The sequence below is a fragment of the Tympanuchus pallidicinctus genome, unplaced genomic scaffold (assembly GCF_026119805.1).
Source record: "Tympanuchus pallidicinctus isolate F22 unplaced genomic scaffold, pur_lepc_1.0 scaffold15, whole genome shotgun sequence".
NCBI lineage: Eukaryota > Metazoa > Chordata > Aves > Galliformes > Phasianidae > Tympanuchus > Tympanuchus pallidicinctus.
Window position 1 is genome coordinate 23569711 of NW_026294669.1, and position 19251 is coordinate 23588961.

The 19251-nt window shown below is 38.4% G+C and overlaps 1 protein-coding gene across 14 annotated transcripts in view; it reads left to right on the forward strand.

The window, feature by feature from the left end:
- Positions 1 to 19251, forward strand: part of ABI2 (abl interactor 2) — a 56045-nt gene that overhangs the window by 29575 nt on the left and 7219 nt on the right. Inside the window, exons 3-10 of one of the 14 annotated variants that reach the window (XM_052674706.1) lie at positions 1080 to 1256; positions 4826 to 4843; positions 11279 to 11376; positions 12121 to 12267; positions 13726 to 13850; positions 14801 to 14980; positions 15687 to 15845; positions 19006 to 19092. In XM_052674706.1, coding sequence (XP_052530666.1) covers positions 1080 to 1256; positions 4826 to 4843; positions 11279 to 11376; positions 12121 to 12267; positions 13726 to 13850; positions 14801 to 14980; positions 15687 to 15845; positions 19006 to 19092 — 991 coding nt within the window. The remainder of the gene's footprint in view (positions 1 to 1079; positions 1257 to 4825; positions 4844 to 11278; positions 11377 to 12120; positions 12268 to 13725; positions 13851 to 14800; positions 14981 to 15686; positions 15846 to 19005; positions 19093 to 19251) is intronic. The other 13 variants (XM_052674710.1, XM_052674709.1, XM_052674712.1 and 10 more) reach the window with 13 other exon arrangements.

The following is a 19251-nucleotide window of genomic DNA, read 5'->3' on the forward strand; positions in this document are numbered from 1 at the left end:
AGAAAACTTTTGTTATGAAAATAATTTCTCATTTGTACCTGTTCCTTCATAATTGCTACAGAGCGTTTGTGTTGGCTACAAGAAGTCTCTCTGGTACTGTTCGCGATCAGAAGAAATTTTATGAATGATTAACAATATTAATGATGGTAGTTCTGAGTGTTTTCTTACTTTAACCTGTCACTAAAATGTTCACATCTGTGAAGTTTTTTGTAGGCAAAGTTGTTCTGTCAACAAATGATGATGATGATGATTTTTTTGGTTAATGCTGCATGCAACTCTGTGCACCTTGCTTTAAGAGGGTCGTTTTTCTCCCTGCAAGAGATGGGTTGGTTTTTTTGATAATGTTCTCTTTTTCCTTCTCCTATTAAAATAAATAAATAAAATTCAAGTACATGTTTTCAAAGAATGAATTTTCAGTAGGACCTTGTTTCTGAGGTAGATATTCTCCGGTGGTACTCATGGTATGATTTTTGTGTTATGGGAGGGATGGCTTTTCTGTGCAAGCCTTACCCATTCTAAATGAAGGCACTGGGCTTAACGATGTAAAATTTCACCTCTGCTTTTGGATAATGAGTTTTAATGATTGAAGCACCTTGTCTGATTTGTCTGAGAGAAGCTGTGTTCTGCTGTATAGCTACCAGTGCTAGCTTAGCAAAATCTCTTAGTGTGAGAAAAGCAGCTTACAGTTTGTTTTTCAGGTTGTAGAAGTTCAGGTTTGGGAAGATATCCTTACGCTTCATCTCAGTGGAGGGTATTTCAAAGACCAGCTGAGGAAGCAGGAAGATAATTAATAGAATTGTATAAATCAGTGTCAGTAAATTCATAGGAAATAAAAAATATTTTGCTCAATTGTTAAGAATGAGAGTAATAGAAAATCCAAAGGACTTGTGGCCGTTAGTGTAGGTTTGGAGGTGGCAGGTTCAACAGTAAATCAAAGATGATGTAAGCAAGTATATATATAGTGATATGTTTAGCTCAGTATCAAAACATTGGAACTGATTTAGAGGTTTTTCTTTTTGTCTACTGACTCTGTATTCAAATGCATACCACTGTTAGTAAATACACTGCGTCTTTTGTAGACGGTGGACATTCACAAAGAGAAAGTTGCTAGAAGAGAAATTGGTATCTTGACTACAAACAAAAACACCTCAAGAACTCACAAAATCATTGCACCAGCTAACTTGGAGCGACCAGTTCGCTACATCAGGAAACCTATTGATTATACAATTCTAGATGATATTGGACATGGAGTGAAGGTAGGTGATATTGTTAAAACAGCCAAACTGCAAATACTTTGTCTATGTGTATTTACAAAATAACCTGATGTTTTTCATGGTAATATACCAGTTTCTTCTTGCCTGGCCAGTGTGTCTATAGGTGTAAGAGGAGTTCTGCAAGACTGCAGTTACTCTTTCCCCTTCCCTTTCTCCTTGAACCTCACAGCTCACTGAATCTTATTTCTGGGGATATTTGGGACTGTACATCTCAGCTTTTACAGTGCTTCTGAATGTGTTCTTGTGTGATGCTGCTCTTACTATTTGGGTCAGTTGTCAGGATATACCTGAGTAATGAAAGGTTAATGACCATCTCTCACTTTTCTCTCTGAATTAGCAACACAGAATATGATCCAGCTTTAATTGGAAGCTCATCTGAAGAAAGTGTTTGCATAAGTAGTACTAGTTGCTCTCTTCTCTAACTTCTGTCAATCTGTCGTACCCATATCTTGTAATGTGCTTTGCTAAAGTGAGCTCTCTACAACTTTTTTGCCACATAGGGTTTCAGAATAGTGGTGCCAGGCTCAAAGCCGGCTGATCCTGGTCTTTTAAGACTAGGATAAGTGAATTTCGGGGTAAAGATCAGAACAAGACACAATTCGTGGCTGTTCTGTACAACTCTTAGAACAGCACAACAGCAGTCATGTCAAGTGTGGGATTACATGTATGTAGATTTTTTTGAAGCATTTCCTGAATGCAAGCAGAGTCTTAGCAGGCATGTCATTGTCTTGTTGTTAAACTGTGCTGCCAGGAAAACAAATAAGGAAATGAGAACACTGACAGGGTTAAAGTTCCAGGAGAAGAAAGGTAAATAACACAAAGCTGTGTCATTTGTATGTGACAAACCTACAAATCTATAAGCCTCTGCATTAGCAGTACAGTAAGATGTTTCTTCCAGTCAAACTACACAAGAATTTCTTTTTGTTTGATACCTACCTGCATTGGATTGTCTGTGATGTTCAGTTCAAACTGTCACCTTGGATTTAGGTGACAGCAAGTTGCTTAACCTGACTTTTAAAATTCAAATTCTTAACAGTCCTGTTTAAGTATTTCTTCAGAACAATTTTACTTAAAGTCTTCTTCACATCCTGTTAGTCAACTGAAAAGATTTTTCACCATTTCTTACCAAAACATTCAACTTCAGTTTGTGACCTTAATCAGATTCTCAACAGACAAGTAACTCCTTAATTTAGAGAAAAAATATGAACAAACAAAGAAAACCAAAACAACTCCTGCAATATCAGCAATAGCTCCTATTTTGTCTAGCAAATCATTATAATTCTTGTGTTTAAGATCTACTACCTATTCAAATTCTGAATACCTGCAGGTCGACAGAACTCTGTCTGGATATTGTTCTTGATAATATATATATATATATAATTATGATCACTTTAATGAAATTATTTTAGAATTCATTAAAAAAAATTTTAATTGCTCTACAACACAATGTTACTTCCCAATGGCTTTAAACCCTTATAGTTGCTATTCTACTTACCTCAGTGTAGCAGAATCAGACCCACTGTGATGCAGTGGCTGATGAGTCAAATGTGTATTGGCATCCATTTGTTCTGCTTGTGATATACTTGAAACAGCATCCAAATGTACTGTTTGCAATGTACTGTATTTATCTAGAAAAGAATGTGAAAAGCCTTAGAAAAGCATTGTGTGGTTAGTGAAACATTAAGCAAACATTAAGATACAGATCCAATCCTGTGTTCAGTGCTGAAGAAGGAACCACCCTCTTGTTGGTAGGGCTAAAGTGTCCAATTGTGTTATTATGAGCTTGTTAATTTTGTTCTGCTTGAGTAACTGCAGAGTAGTTTACTAGATCTCCTGCTGGACAAGAAAGAGAAAAAAGATGAAAGTTAGCTTTAGGTGTGCTTATTTATAGTCATTTATTGCTTGAGCTTAAAAGCAATTTTGCAATTGAGCATTTTCCCTTAAAATGAGTACTTGACAAGTTAGTGAATAAATAGTGTTGAAGTTCTAGTTATTATTAATCCTCTGTCTACTTTCCTGCTGTAGGGCTTTCCCTCTAGCACTGGGACACAAAGTTATTTATTATCAAGACAATGGAAAAAGTAGTGTAGCATGCATTCATTGCGGTCCCTGAAAATGATTGTGAACTGGACTGAGAGTAAAATAAAGGGGAAACAGGAGCATCATTGGCCAAGAAATCCAGCATGCCAAGTTGAAGTAAATAGTTTAACCAGTTTGTTAACGAGCTATGTCACTTTCGGAAGTTCGAAACATTGGTGGGTGATTTCTATGGGAGAAGGTGCTTTACAGAATGATGGGAGAGAATTTAAATGCCACTATATCATTCTAAGTGGTCCCTCATCATCTTGCTTCTCTGAAGCCACAGTGCTGCAAAAATACAAAGAACTTCTTATCTGAAAGGGACCTGCTTTATTCTTTTTGAATGTTTCTTGGGTTACAGTCTTCTGCTTTTCCTTCCATGAGGTTTTCTAGTCAGGAGGATGGAAAAGAAAAAAGTTTGATCCATTTGAAGTGGTGTGTAGTTGTATTAAGGTTCTGCAATTACCAGGCAGTACTGCTGAGGAGAGGATCACCCCCTCCTGGACCCTTTCATGGAACTGGCAATCTTTTTTGGCCTCTACAAGGACACCTGGCTTTCCTGTGAAGCAGTGACTTTTTTGGTTAATGTCAACATGGAATTTTGAACTTGAAGGCTGCTTTCTAGTAAATCAGATTATGCTTTCTTTGCTACAGTAGGTTCTTGTTATAAGCTAAGTGAATGAACCAGATTGGTCCCGGCTGTTGAGATTCTGCCGTGTTTTACATTTGGTGTTACAAGAAATTGAAGAAATGTGATGTGCAAGGTGTTCAGATCAGCTGAACTGAAAACAGATCAGAAGATATTAAAATGGGAGGATTACTTGTACTGATATTTTTATTATGGGGAAAGAAAATATATGGTATTATGCCAGTGAGATATTGTGTGACTTCATGCCAAAAGCACAAGGCATGATGATTTACTCTTGGTCTTTGTTCAGGAGATTTCTCATTGGACCAGATTAAGAGTTAACTACTAGCATTGTCTAGGAAGCAGCATGTATTAGATCAGTATTTAGAGGCTTTTTTTCAGCTGGTTGTGAGTATGCTAATGCAGGTAACTGAATTCAGTTGAGCTCAGGGTATTGATAAGTCCATTCTTTGACAGGTCCAAAAAGTAATCTCTGAAATTAATCCATCAAGGTCTTATTTTTCATTCTGAGGGATGGTGACTTACAGTTAGTACTGTAAGAACTCGAGTGAACAGTGTACTGACAACTGAGCTTTAATTTTGAAGTGTTAATGTAAGGGCTTTGTGATCAACATATACTGAAAGTTTCAGCTTGAAAATCTTTTATTCATGACACATTCTGCTTTAGCCACTCTTTCTATGATCTACTGATACATTATTTTGTTGATGCTGAATGCTTAACTTTTTTCTTTCTTTTTCCTTTCTCTTCATATCCTGAAGTTCCAACTAACCTTTCAATGCTTTTTTTCCTTACCTCTTTTATTTGCTCCATTTATGCATTAAGTGGTTGCTTAGATTTAAGGTAAGAAATCCCAGGGCTGGATTCCCATTCTTATTCTTCTGAGACTATTACACACGGGGAAATGGTTATGTGAATGTTACAGATTGTTTAAAACAACGTTGCTCTCCTTCCTGTGTATCAGACAATCTGTTGAATGATTTCATTGCAGATAAACATTTTGTGATGGAGATTGACATATTTGCATAAGGAAGCCAGCAGTTCGTTTTAAAAGCTTTGTGGCAAAATATTGAGTATCTTAAATGTATCCACCAGATCATTTATAGAGGAGGAATATTGTGCTAACTGCATTTTAAAAAAATAGTGACTACCTAGCAGCTGGACATGAGCCTCCCCCTGTGTAATATTCTTTTTATCCTATATACGGTATGAGTTATTATTTGATTGGGATTAATGTTTCAGCTTAAGCATTGCTCCAATAAGGGGGCTCTAACGGTGTGTAAAATAAAAGAATTGTAATAATTGAAATCTGTACATATTTTTTAAAGTTGCAGTATCCTTAATTTTTTCAGAAACTGGTAGCAGTATTTAAATATGAAGAGCCACTCGGTGACTGGTAGGCTATTAATTGACTAATGTATCAGAAATTCAGACTGGAGTATGGCAAGTTGCTGAGGATCTCAGAGATATTCAAACTGTAGTGTTAGTGGTTGCAGTACTAACAGCAAAAAGCCTTAAAATTTGACAAGAAGTGGATGAAGTTGCATGATCCAGCATTGGGATGCATTAAGTAGTAAATAGGCTGTAGCCTTTATTGAGCATTTTGGCATTGTTGTCTTGAAGTGCATCTGGTTTGGGGATTTGGGTTAGAGGGAGTGAAATTTCTTTAGTGGCAGCCATGGTTTTAAAGAGGGAACTGCATTTGAAAGTGTAGAATACTAAGATATCACATGGAAAATATTAATTAAATGAAGTTCCAAGTTGATGTGAAATGTTTTTCATTACTAAGTATTTCCTGTGGCTAAAAAGCTAAAAGAAAACCCTGCACATTCCTGTTAAATAGCTGCTAGTGTAGATATCCTAATGATGACCCTGTGGTGTTGACCAGCTGATACCTGCAGTAAGGTATTGCTGTGTATGTGGCACATCTGACTGCAACGAACATTTTCTAATAAATAAAAGGAGGCTTCTCATGTCAGTGTAAGGTGTAGAGTCGTGTAGTGTTTAATTGTTTTTTGAGGGTTATAAAATAGATCTCCTCCCTGTCTGTTACTGTCTGTCTGTATGAAATGGATACTTCTGGTGCTGATCAGGCCTTATTCTGCATGCAGCCCATGCTAGATGATGCTTTTAGAATGGGAATGGGCAAACTGTGGGTTCCCTTTGTTGCCTTCTGCAGTTATGAACCAGTAATGACCATCCTAGAAAAGTAACTACAGATCATGTGTGAACTGCCATTATCTGTGCATTGTCTGCAGTGGTGGAAAATCTCTTCTACTTGTCAGATTTTTTAAAAAATTCTTTTTATGGGTTTAGAATGAAAGTAACATTATTCGTTATAACACCAGCTGAAGTATTTATCCATTTTATTGGTGTGAACCTGATCATAAATTCCATTTGGCAGCTAAAATGTCAGGCATCTCCTCATTACCAAAACTGTGATGGTTTAAAAAGAACCCCATTAGTGGATGTATGTTACTCTTCAGGAGTCCTTATAGTCGCAGTGCATCAGCCTGAAAGGAGAAAACTGAAAGAAGGCCACTAACTGTAGTTCCATGTGGATATGAATTTTACTTCACTTAAGAGATTTCATATGAAATGTTTGGTCTGTATTTATTTTTTATGGCTACAAAGAAACCTTAGTCTTGGCTGAGAGCTCCAGCATTAAACTGACTGATGAGGCAAACCTTGCTTCTGTCTGCATAGCTTGCTTTTAAATTTAAGAGACACTTTTAAGAAAACTACAGCTACCAGTCAGAGGAGTAGTATCTGCACCATCTCCTGTCAGCAGATGAATTTAGAACAACATTGTTGAAGCCTTTTTGTTCTTACTGGACTTGGTTCTTCAATTACTTTATGTAAGTAAACATAGTATAAGCAGGTAAACTTGTTTGCTGAAGCTTTTACTTGTGGTTGTTAGCTAAGACAAGGTTGAAATATAGACTTTCTCTTCCATATCAACTTGTTTATCAACTGATGGATGTACAGCTTAATTAGATTTCCAGAATAACTACTCAAGTGGCCAAGCCCAACCTGGCAAAGTGTTTACTCTGAGGGAGCAGATGACAGGCAAAAAAGTGTAGTCTGTCCTCTGTGGACCTTTCACAGGATGAAGTGAGGCATGGGAAGTTTTTGTTCAGCATCAGGTGGTTTTTGCAGTGCCAGGTATTGAGTTGCTCAGGAAGGCTGGATAGCTGCTTGGGTCTTCGGAATGTAATCTTTGGAGCATCACTATGGGGACACTTTATTAGATTTGCCAAATCTTTTGCTGACCTTAAAGATCTGGAAAATTTGGCTTGACAGTAAAGCAGCTCTTACAAAATTTTGGGCAGAGTCCAACTTTAGGTTTAGTTCTTCCTGAGGTTTGGAATATATACTCTTCAGTCTTTAGGGGGAAATCATTTTATCTTGGTAATGAATCTAACAATGAGATGCTTGGCCGAAAAGTGAATGTGTTCTGGATTTGAATCTTTGTTGCAGTGAAGTTTTTTGAAGCTATGCAGATCAGTCATATATCTCTGCAGTTCTTGTTCAAGCAATAGTGCCTTTTTTTTTTTTTTTTTTTTTTTTTTTTTTTTAAACAGAATGGTCTGTTTCAGTCACTTGGGGACCTTTTGATTCTTTAAAGTTTGTTTTACTGCTGTTACTGTGGAGCTGAGTCTCAGGGCATCCTCCAGGATGTGTTGCTAGCAAGGAGCTGCTTGTTTTAGGTTGTTTATGCAGTTTCTTCCTCAGCAAAGCATCACATTTTAGATCCAGCACTGCCAGACTTACAGCTCTGGTCCTTAGAACTTTTTGGTTGTAGCCCTGTAGCATACTACTGCATGTTAAAAAAAAAATAATAATAAAATAAATAAATAATAAAGCTTCTGTAAGGTACCCAGTCAAAGAAATGCTTTCTGAGAGTACTTGTGTCCTCTCCCTAGAATTATTTGGAGTCCTTCCATGTAATTCCAATGGGTGATGTTTTCTGTGTTTTTGCCTCCTGGAAAGAGGCAAAACATTGAAAAAATCCCTTCATCCATTCTGTGTAGACCACGTGCAGTGCTGCTCTGGGTTCACAGGATTGTCTTTTACCACAGTCAGTGTTTTTTTCCAACACTTTGTGCCTCGGTCATTATTGCCTCTCTTAATTTTTTCTCATTTTTAGCCCAACAGTGAGCTGCTTTGTGATTTTGGTTGCAGGCTCTGTTTTGCCATGCAGTTTCCTAAAAGAATTTGCAAGCTCTTACATCTGTGGTTGGTTTGTATCTGTGGAGACCTGAAGTTACACAAACCAGGAACAGGCAGATGTGTTCCTTTGCTTTTCCTCCAGTTAAGCTAGTTGCAGATGGATATGTAGAGCTGTGTGGAACCAGGGGAAATGTCATCAGAAACAGTGCAACTTTTATCTAGAAAGCTCCAGCTTACTTGGGAATTCTGACTGGAAAACTGATTTTTGAAAACTGACAGCAACTGTAAATGTGACCATGAGTTCTGGAGCTTCCTTTGGATTGTAGAATCATCTATGAGGGATGATTGTGGATGAGGTTTTGTCCCAAACTATATTTGCAACCAAATATGCAAAATGAGAAAGGCAGTAATGATAGAGTAAAGATTTGTTAGGGTCAGGGGGGTGTTAATAGCTTTATTAATAATTATTCTTTTTGCCTCTTAGTCAAAAGGGGAAAAATTTAAAATCTGACAGTGTTTGTATCTCAACAGAGGTTACCTATAGTACGGTTCTAAAAGTGATTCTTTTTATTTTCTTGAGTTAGTCTGTAGCCTTTCAGTGTCTTGTGTAATAGCATTTCCAGAGATCTGTCCATTTGATTGCTGAAATAATTTATTTGGGTCTAAGTGAAAGGGGATTTTATTCAGTTGGAATTGTCTAACTTTCAGTAGCTGGTCTTCAAGTCATCAGTCTTGGCAGATTTGAAGACAGTCCTGTAAACTTCGTTTTCTCAGCATTTCAGTTTCAACCGTGAAAAGTCATTTCAAAGAGCCTGAAACTGAGCTCGCTGTCAGTGCATTTCCCCATCTTTCAGCTTCTTTCTGAAGAACGGAGTCTTTGTGACTGAAATTCCTTGTCTAACAAAGGGTCATTTTTTCTTCAGCCATGTTTTCTGGAGCTTTCTTCCCTTCCTGTGCCAGGGATATCTTTGTTAGCAGTAATAACAAAAGCAACTGTCAATAACTGGAATTGTGCGTCCATCAGACAAGTATTGCTTCTGCTGACTGTTGGCTGTGCAATGTCGCTGTAGTCTCTAACTGCGCTTTCCTTCCTTTCCCATGTTACTGTAGCCCAGTGGAAGACTAACAGTTCACTTCTTGTATGCAAGTAATATTAATTTTGAAAGTAAAGTTACATACTTGGGATGTTCTGTTAAGTGTAAAGTGGTAGTTGGTGCTGGCGTTATGTAGGGAGAAGCCAGAGTGGCCAGCTGAAACACCTGCAGGGACTGCTGGGATGCACGTGGGTTGGGCTGCAGGCTGTCGTCTAAAGGCGCCTTTAAGCCCTGTCCTGCTGGGCCTAAGGGGCTCTTTGGAAAAGCTGTAATGAGTGATGTTGCGGTGACTGGGTTTGTTTGTTTGTTTGTTCTTTTACAACTGAAGTAGGTGGGTGAAATAGGTGTCTCTAATGAAAGAGGAAATACAAGGGCTGCTGCAACTTTAAAAAAAAAAAAAAAAAAAAAAAAAAAGGATTTTGTGATACCTATTAATATTCCGTGTATAGAATAAAATATTCTTCATTTTACACTTTCCATCTTCCCTTCAAGTAATTGTAGTTCAGTGCTTACCCCATTCCTCACTTGAATTAACTTTAGAATTCTTGTTGCTTAGAGTTGGCTTAAAGGACTTTATAATGTTTAAAATACTTTTTTCTTAAATTGATGTTGGAAAGCACTTTTGCACAACTAAGTCCAAATGTTTGGTTTTTGAATCTGACACACAAAACAGAAAAGTCACCAAGCTTGCAGTACTTGGTTTTCTTTTCCTCCCAGGAAATTCAAATTTTGATAGAGTGGGGTTCTTTAGAGCTAGAAAATCAAATTTGAGAGTTAGAATGCTGAATGTATTCCTCTTTATGCTGTCTCAGTATTTATAAGTTTAAAAAAGTGAGCATTGTTAGTGGTTTAATGCATTGTTATGGACAAATTATGAAGGAGTAATTTGCCTTTTTAATAATATTTGCAAATGTTCCTAGTGCGTTGATCACTGTGCTTTTCTTTTTTTTAATGGGACATTAGACAAGATTTACCTTTTGGAAATGAGAAAAACTATGAAATCAAACACAACAGGAACAAAAGAAAAAGAGACATAAATGTATTTAGTTTGTTGAAAATCTCTATATCCAAGCAATAGTCTGAGCATTTGTAGATCAAAAGCTGTTTAACACAGACTTTTAAGAAGGCTGCATACAGATTCCTATAATGGTGAATGCATTGAGAGAACTCTGCTTGGCTGACAGCATACAGGTAAACAAAATGCCATTGGTGGTATTTGTTTATGATACTGAGATTGAGCGGTCAGCTAGGAACGCAGATGATATCCTTTTCTCTGGAGGTTACAGTAAATTATTTTATATAAAAGTTTCTTTGTTAGTAATTAAACCTGAAAGAATGGGAAGGGGTGACTACAGTCATATCACACCACTGCAAATAATTTTTCTCCCCATACATTCACTTATCAATTATTAGAGATTAATTTGCTACAAATATGATGTGGGAAAAAAGTGCATCTTTATTTTTGTCTATATAGCTTTCTTTATAACTTTAAATGTGTATTGGTAATATTTATAATAAATACTATATTAAATAAGTGAAAATGTTAAAAAATTAATGAAACATTGGAAATTATGTTGACTGTTGTGCATTTTGTATTTAGTATACTAAATTGTGGCCTACTTGATAAGCTTTAATAGTTTTAAAGAGTACTTAAAAATATTTTTGGAAATTTACTACTGAATAGGGCAACATCAACTAACTGCCTTTGTTCATAAAGGTTGTCTGGGAGGTTTAAGCAAGTCAGATACAGTGCCTGTATTGTCACTGATTTAATGTTTGTGATAGCCTAAAGGCAAATTCACTCATTTTTGAAAACCCTGAGAAATAAAGAGTCCTTTGAGCACAACTCTTGACTTTCAGCAGAGTGGAAATTACACGTAGAATGCATGGCCTCTCAGTTGATCTTTTGTTTGTTTAAACCTTCCCTTACTTGGAGTTAATTGCTGAAGGCATCTCTCCCCCAGACGCTGAGCTTAGAGAAGGCCATTTCTCTCCTCGTTCTCTCATGCAGGTCAGCACACAGAATATGAAGATGGGTGGGTTGCCACGTACAACACCACCCACCCAGAAGCCACCAAGTCCACCAATGTCAGGAAAAGGAACTATTGGGTAAGTGCAATTACCAAGCATGTGAAGGGCTTAGGTGAACAGGAACAAAAGATGATTTTCCTGTGGTGTGTTTTGATTGCCTGATTCTGCTTTAACCATCCACAAAGGTCAACAGGTGGTACATCAGCATCTTGCACTGATCACATCACTGGTTACATACTGTTGAACACATTTCTGCCAGAATAGGCATCATCAGCCCTTCCCAACAGCAACCTTTTTGTATCATTGCAAAACACATGAACATGCTTTAGAGAAGAATCATCAGCTGTGTGGCTTTGAGAGGTGATGCTAAACAACTGGAAAGTTGGTACATGGCACTGTTGATTTGTGCTGTGTAAGAAAAATAATTCCTTTTAAGACTGTGAACTTGAATTTGACCCAACTTCTATAGGCAAAGTCCTTAGGAAACCTGCTGTAAGCAGAAAGAACGCTGCTTGCTAGTAAGTGATTATGTATGTATGTACAGACTGTGGTGCTTTACCTTTAAAATAAGATACGGATTACTTTTAAAACAAGAATGGAACATGCATCTGAGCTTATGAGTAGGAAAACATCTGGAAATAGAACTACATGAAGAACATTCTTAAATGTTTTTGTCATCCTCCAAAGTAGGTATCGAAAACTTACAGAATAACTTTTTTAACTCTTGATACTGATTAGGATGCAGCTACCTTTTTAAAGACCAAGAAGTGGCTTTGCCTGTACTATCTGATTTGCTTCTTGAATATGCTTGTTGTTGTGTAGGCGTCACTCTCCTTATCGTACGCTGGAGCCAGTACGTCCCCCGGTGGTACCCAATGACTACGTGCCTAGCCCGACGCGCAATATGGCTCCCTCACAGCAGAGCCCTGTTAGAACGGCTTCTGTGAACCAGAGGAATCGCACATACAGGTATCTAGCGTAGTCCTGAGCCAAGCGTGGCTGGTGCTACAGAAGTGTATGGATAAAAATGCTACAACTTGAAAACCATTTGCGCCTCGAAAAGCGAAGCTTTTTCTAATTCATGATATGGACTGGCAATGCCATTTGGCGTGGCAAAAATGTGCTCTAGTGAAACCAGAGTAGTGAGTTGTGTTAACATTGTTAACGTAATCCTGTGATTACCGTGATTTTAATATTAAAACATAGTGGTAGCACTTAATGTTTTACTAAAATTATGTGCTGTTTCAAGTAGGTAATTTGCAATATTCTATTAAATGTTTAAAAACTGGGAAAAGGCTGGATCAAAAGAGACTTGGCCAGCAGATTGAGGGAGGTGATCCTGCCCCTCTGCTCTGCGTTGGTGAGTCTGCACCTGGAGTACTGCATCTAGATGGGGAGTCCTCAGTACAGGAGAGACAAGGACCTGTTGGAGTGTGTCCAGAAGAGGGCCACAAAAATGATCCCACAAATGAAACACCTCCCTGTGAGGACAGGTTGAGAGAACTGGGACTGTTCAGCCTGGAGAAGAAAAGGCTCCAGAGAGATCTGAGAGTGGCCTTTCAGTATTTTAAGGGGGGTAGGGGAGCGGGAGAGCTGTAAGAAAGGGACAGGGTCTGTTGTGATAGGAGGTATGGTTTCAAACTAAAGGAAGGGAAGATTAGATCGGATATAAGGAAGAGTGGTGAGGCACTGGCACAGATTGCTTGAGGATGTGCTGGATGCCTCATCCCTGGAGATGTTCAAGGTCAGGCTTCACGGGGCTCTGAACAACCTGATTTACATGCAGGTGTCCCTGTTCAGAAGAGTTGGACTAAGTTGGACCTTTAAAACGTCCCTGTGAACTCAAACAATTCTGTGATTCTGTGAAAACCTGTGTCCTTCACGTTGAAGGACCTTGTGTTGAATTTATATTTCACATCTCTGTTTGAACAGTTCTTGATATTTTTAGATTGAACAGTTGAAAAAGAGTGTTGCATTTTGAGGATTCTGGTAGTGGCAAACAGAATGAAGCTGAGCTGTGTTACCAAAGGTTATGGAAAAGGTTAGCCTTCTTTCTAGGATAACAAGAAAAGTTTCTTGACATACTAGTTCTTTTGAAATCTTTCTGTTTTGAACATCATAAGTACTTGATGCTAGTGAAATAGATGGGCTTAAAGCATAAGAAAATCTGACTTTACCATTTTAGAATTTTTGTATTTGCATGTTTTATTTTTGGGCAAATTCTCTAGGACTAGCTGAAAAACATTCTGCTGTGATCAAAATGAAGAGGACTTTTTGGAAAAGTTAGATGTATATAGGTTTATATAATCATTTCTTTTTTCTTGTTTCCTGTTACTACTCTGAATTAGCAAAGTGCTTTCTGAGGCCTTTGTGTTTCAGCATGTGGAGCAGCATATTCATTTCGTGCGTTACTTTGGTTTCTTACAGCAGCAGCGGGAGTAGTGGAGGAAGCCACCCAAGTAGTCGGAGCAGTAGTCGTGAGAACAGTGGAAGTGGCAGCGTGGGTGTTCCTATTGCTGTTCCCACACCATCTCCTCCCAGTGTCTACCCAGGTAAATGGAATCTTGCTGTTCCTCCTTCTGTCTCAGTGTTAACTTTAGCATTTGCAGATATGATGAGGAAGCCTCATGAGGAACCTCAGAATTCATTTTCCAGGAGCATGCAATCATTGAAAATTGCTTGCTATTGGTAACGTGAATTTGAATAATGTAATGTATTTTCTGAAAGTGTGTGAGGCACTTTAGTGTTTATTTTATATACTACTTGACTTCTGAGCATTTTTTGCCTGGCTGCCTGCTTGGAACCAGATAGGAACAATATCTTTTTTGGTGGGTGGGGAGAAACTTATCCCTTTTAAGCAAATTGATGCTTTTTCATCGGCTGTTCATGCAGATCTATAGCAGCTTGCTTTTAGACAATTAGATTAAAATAGAGGCAGACAGAGAGTAAATCCTTAGTCCACAATGCAAGCCTAGCTGACTTGTCATGAAAAGGCGTTCATTTACTGTAACTACACTGGTCTTCCCAGAAACAGGAAGTGATCTTAGTACTCCTTGCTCGGCACTTTCAGTGAAAAGGAGCATATCGTTTTGGCTAGCTTTGTGAGCTGAAATACATGATGCTTCTGAACCAAAGAAGCACTTTTGGCTTTCCTCTTTTGTGTATTTTCTAATTTGTACAAAAACCCAATGTAGCTATGCTACAGATTGCAGCCTAAATAACAAAGATTAAAGACATCTTTCAAAAGTAATGGCTCTCCCTGGAAAGTTCTAGGTTGTTACCTTCAGACCTGGAAAGAAGCAGCAGGTTTGCTTGACCCTCATGAACTGTCTACGTAAGAATGAGTCTTTCATTAGTAGCTTCATTTTTCCCTCATCTCTTTGTGCATTCTAAAATACTATGCATCTAGTAAGTAGCTAACACTGAAGAGTCAAAGGCTTTCTCTAATCCTTGCTAACATATCTCCTTATTAACTCCACCTCTTCCTCCTCTCTTCACTTAGCCCCTGCTGGCTCGGCTGGCACTTCTCCCCTTCCTTCTACCTCTGCTCCTGCCCCCACCCCTCCTGCTCCAGCCCCTTCCTCCTCTACCCCAGATGCTGCTGCTGCTGCAGGAGCCCAGCCCCTTGCTGATGGCTTCACCTCTCCAACTCCCCCTGCTGTTTCTTCCACGGCCTCTACAGGTGAGTGTCTGCTCCCTTGTGCGGGCAGATGAGCCCAGATGTGATCACGGTCCGAGGCTTTTCAGAGCAAGTTTTCAAGGAGTTGCTTCAATGGGTAACTCCTTAATAACAGACCTTTGAGTTTGATTTCATTTATTCCATCCATTCAAGCAGTTTCTAGCGTTCTCTTCTCCCCAGATGATTCTCTGTATATTTCATGAGTAGCAACAAGATACTTAGTACTATGTTTTTCTTTGAATAAGAGCAGTTTGTACACGTTGTGTTGCTTGACAGCTGGAGTGCAAAGTGATATTTTTTGCAGGTTTATAAATGAGAACTTCTTATAAATTCAGTTATCATGTTTTATAAAATGGGTAAATGAAAATGATTTACTTTGTGTGTGCATATATATATACACACATATGTATATATTATATGTCTATGTACCTTTGCATTTTCTTTTTTTGCATGTGTGATTAGTGCTGATTACAGGCAGTTGGAGGAGTGTTTTTGTTTGTTTGTTTGTTTGTTTGTTGTAGTGCTGTTGAGACATCCAGTGTTCTGGCAGCTGCGCTGACTGCTTGTAGGATGTAGATTGACTCTAAGAGAACAGAAACTTTTCCTAGCCTTTGAATTTTGAATGGAGCTTTAAAAAAAAAAAAAAAAACAACAAAAGAAAGGCAAGCCTAATTCTTCCCTTGGTAACACATTTCTCTTTCTAATCCAGGCCATCCAGTTCAGTTCTACAGCATGAACAGGCCTGCGTCTCGACATACACCACCAACAATAGGGGGATCTTTGCCATATCGGCGTCCTCCTTCGATCACGTCACAGACGAGCCTTCAGAACCAGATAAACGGAGGACCTTTTTATAGCCAGAACCCAGGTAAGAAAGGTTGCCTGCTGTGATGGATGCAACACAGGGCTGAATTGACTGGCTTTCAGATCTCTGAAATCCCATGTTCTCTCTCCGGTGCAGCTCTTGCAGTCAGTTTGAGGTAACTTCCAGTACACTGCTGGAAGCTGTGCTGAAGCGGAGGTGTGAGCACAGAGCATGCAGCTGTTGTTGTGGCATGCAGCTTGGGACAATATGGCTTTTGTTGTCAGATAAATTCCTTTTGATCTCCCAGGACTTGCAGGATCTGTTGGGCAAACTGCAGTCCTTTACTGCACTGTGTGTATCAGGTAGCTGCTTTGGTGTATAATAGGCATTTGGTTTTGCAGCAGAACGCTGATTCTTCATTAATCAGTCTGTGTGCTTGCGTGCTTTTTCCTTGTGATTAACCACCAGTTCAGTAAATTGCTTGTTATGTAGAGGTAAGTGTTAGAGATTTGAGACATCAGTGGTGCTTGGTATAATGTGCAGGGAAGCAATCCTCTGTGAACTTCCATATGTGATGGAAGTTATTCTGGTGGCTGACCTGTCCTCAAACGCATGATGAGATTTTAACAAGCAGTATTGTCCTGTATGTTGGGGAACTCAGCAGCTGTTCATCTCTGGTGTCCTTCTCCCTGAGCTTGTGAGGGGAGGTGAAGGTATTGATATGAGAGTAAGGGACGCCTTTTCTTACAAAGCTACAGAAAGATGCAAGGGACGCTGTAGGCCTTGTTAGCAAAGGCAAGTCTGAAAGTTGATTTGAAAGTAATGTAGTGCTATTGTGGGGGTGTTTTTGTTGGTGATGACTTGTTTGGCCTTGTTTTAGATGAAGCATTGAATCAGGAATTAGGTTAGCTGCTACAGTCTGTGTTTAAAGGATCTGGTCAGGTCCAAATATTACTCCTTGTGAGTCAGTCTGCAAAGAGATGTGTGCGATTAAATTGAGAAGGAAGCGGATGGTACTGCTGGGGGCAGAGAGGGTAGAAGAGTTTGAACGAGTGAAGTGCTGCTCTGTTGCATGGAATACATGGCATTTGTTAGGCACATTATATGCATATCGAAATCTGAAAGGGAATAAAAGGGAAGGAAGGGAAAATAACTATAAAGGAAATATTTCAACGTTGCTTTTTGCAGTAAAGAGAATTTTCACCGTATTCAGACATATGCCATTTTAGACAGCATATATAACAGTATTGCAAGTAATAATAAAGTTACCAAATAGACTTTACATAAGTTGCATAACTGCAGTTCAGTCTGTGGACCCAAAAGGAAGGTAATGATTATGGTTAAGATAAACAAGGAATGATGTCAGCTAGTCTTAGCATCACCATTTTGATTAAACTGCGCGATCCAAACAAAACAAAGGGATTTTTGTTGTGCTTGCCTAGAGTGCTTGTCTAGGGTGATTTGTCTTTCTACCTGGAAAGCCTTGTTATCTCCTTCAAGGACTTGTATGCAGAACACAGCTTGCACAGAAGGGACCCAGGAGACCAAAGCAAGTCTCATATGGTAGATAGGAAGTGTATGATTTCATGTGACTTTGAATAAAGGAAATGTTTTGAAACTAAGTATTTTTATAGTATATGTAATTAAAAAGGAGGCGACTTCATAGTTGGACAGGAACGCTGTATTCTTGAATGCTATTGCATTTCATTAGTGTTTCAAATTCAAGTTCCCTTTTCCTCTTTGAGAAATGCAAGACCAGATCTTTTCCCAGCAGTTGTGGTTACATTTGAAGGAATATATTCTCTCCAAGGTCACCTCACTCAAGTCAAAGAAGCTGTAATTAGAAACGTATTTTAAATTTTCTCAAGAAATACCAGTTAAGTGGTGAGGTAATGGAGCCTGCTTTATATGGAGGTACACGGATACTCTTGCAACAAAAACAAACATTGCTCTATTTTGGTTTTTGTGTATATTTTTTGTTTGTGATGTGAGGTAGAAAAAAAAGAAGGTGGAACATGACTGGGAGAAGAAAATTAAAGTGCTAAATAGAAAATAGTTGCTAAATGAGCAAACAGTGTATTTTGAGATGTGAATTTGAAATAACTTAGGTTTTTTTTTTCCATTTGCTGTGATGAGGTGTACTAATTCTGAATAATGCTAAGTCATACAGTGCAGCTGTGGGACTAGACTGAAATTTAATTAGCTCAGCTCGGTAAGGTAAATAAATGTACTGCTACATGAAGTGTAGATTTTTTTTTTTTTTTAATTTTTTTTTTCCTTGGTATTCTCTTGGACATGATTAAATGTCTGTGTACACCACGCTAACAAGAAATGGTTGTGCTTTTCCTGAGGTGTGCTTTCTGGAAAATATTCCAAGAACTTTCTTAAAAAAAAAGAATTGTCTTGCATTATCCTTACAAGGTCAGACTACAGTTTTGTTAACTAGAATTAACTAATTTTTTTGTACTTAGACAATACACTTGCTTATCTAAATAAGTGTAAAAATTTGCACATCTTGTAGAAAGACAGCACTTTCATTAGCAGTAAGCCAGCTGCTCAGAGTTCAGTGTTTTGCAGAATAAGGCAGAAAGGGAAGGCAGCACATTGGACTAGTCTCTGCTGCTCTGCAACAGCAAAGTGTGCTTTGTACTACCAACAAGGCTTCTGTCTGGAAGTCTAAAGTTTCTCAAAGGTATCTTTCTGTTTCACCTGAAATTGCCTCATTTAATTAATTTTTTGTTTTATCTTTTTGCCTGTGTTTTGGAGAAAATTAGCTATATCTATTTTCAGGAATAAGGGTTTGTGGGTGTTTTAATAGAAGAGACATTCAATTTATAAACATAAATCAATTTAAAAGATGGAAGATTACAGGAGTGAAACTTCTTGATATCTTTGTTAGGTAGGCCAGTTTGTGGAGTCCTGTGCTGCTGTAAAGAACTTGAAGGAATCTTTTTCATGAGATCAAACTTCTGCTTCAGCATAGATTCGTGATCTTAGGAAAAGAGATGGGTTGGAAATGGGTTGAGTTAAAAATGTGGGAATCTCCTTGAAGTAAGGATTGGGAATGTGCTTACACGCCCTAAACTATTTTTTGGTGAATGTTGTCCTTTTTATCTCAGCTTCTTGGCAGCGTGCTACATTGTCTGAGTGTGATGATGTCTACTTTCCTGTTTGCTGCTTTGTGTTTCTAACCGAATGCCTCTTTTTTTAATTTCTGTGGCAGCATCCCTTGCTCCTCCTCCCCCCTCCATCCTACAGGTAACTCCGCAGTTACCACTAATGGGATTTGTTGCCAGAGTTCAAGAAAACAGTAAGTGTGCGCTTTCTTGTGCCATGATTCAGTTCTGCACGTGGCTTTTGTTTTGAGTGGATGAGAGATGTGTCTGTGTGCAGCCAGAATTCTTCGCTGTCTGCAAATTTGTCAGAAGTTCCAAAGAAGCAAGGGGGAAGGAAATACTTTCATTGGTTT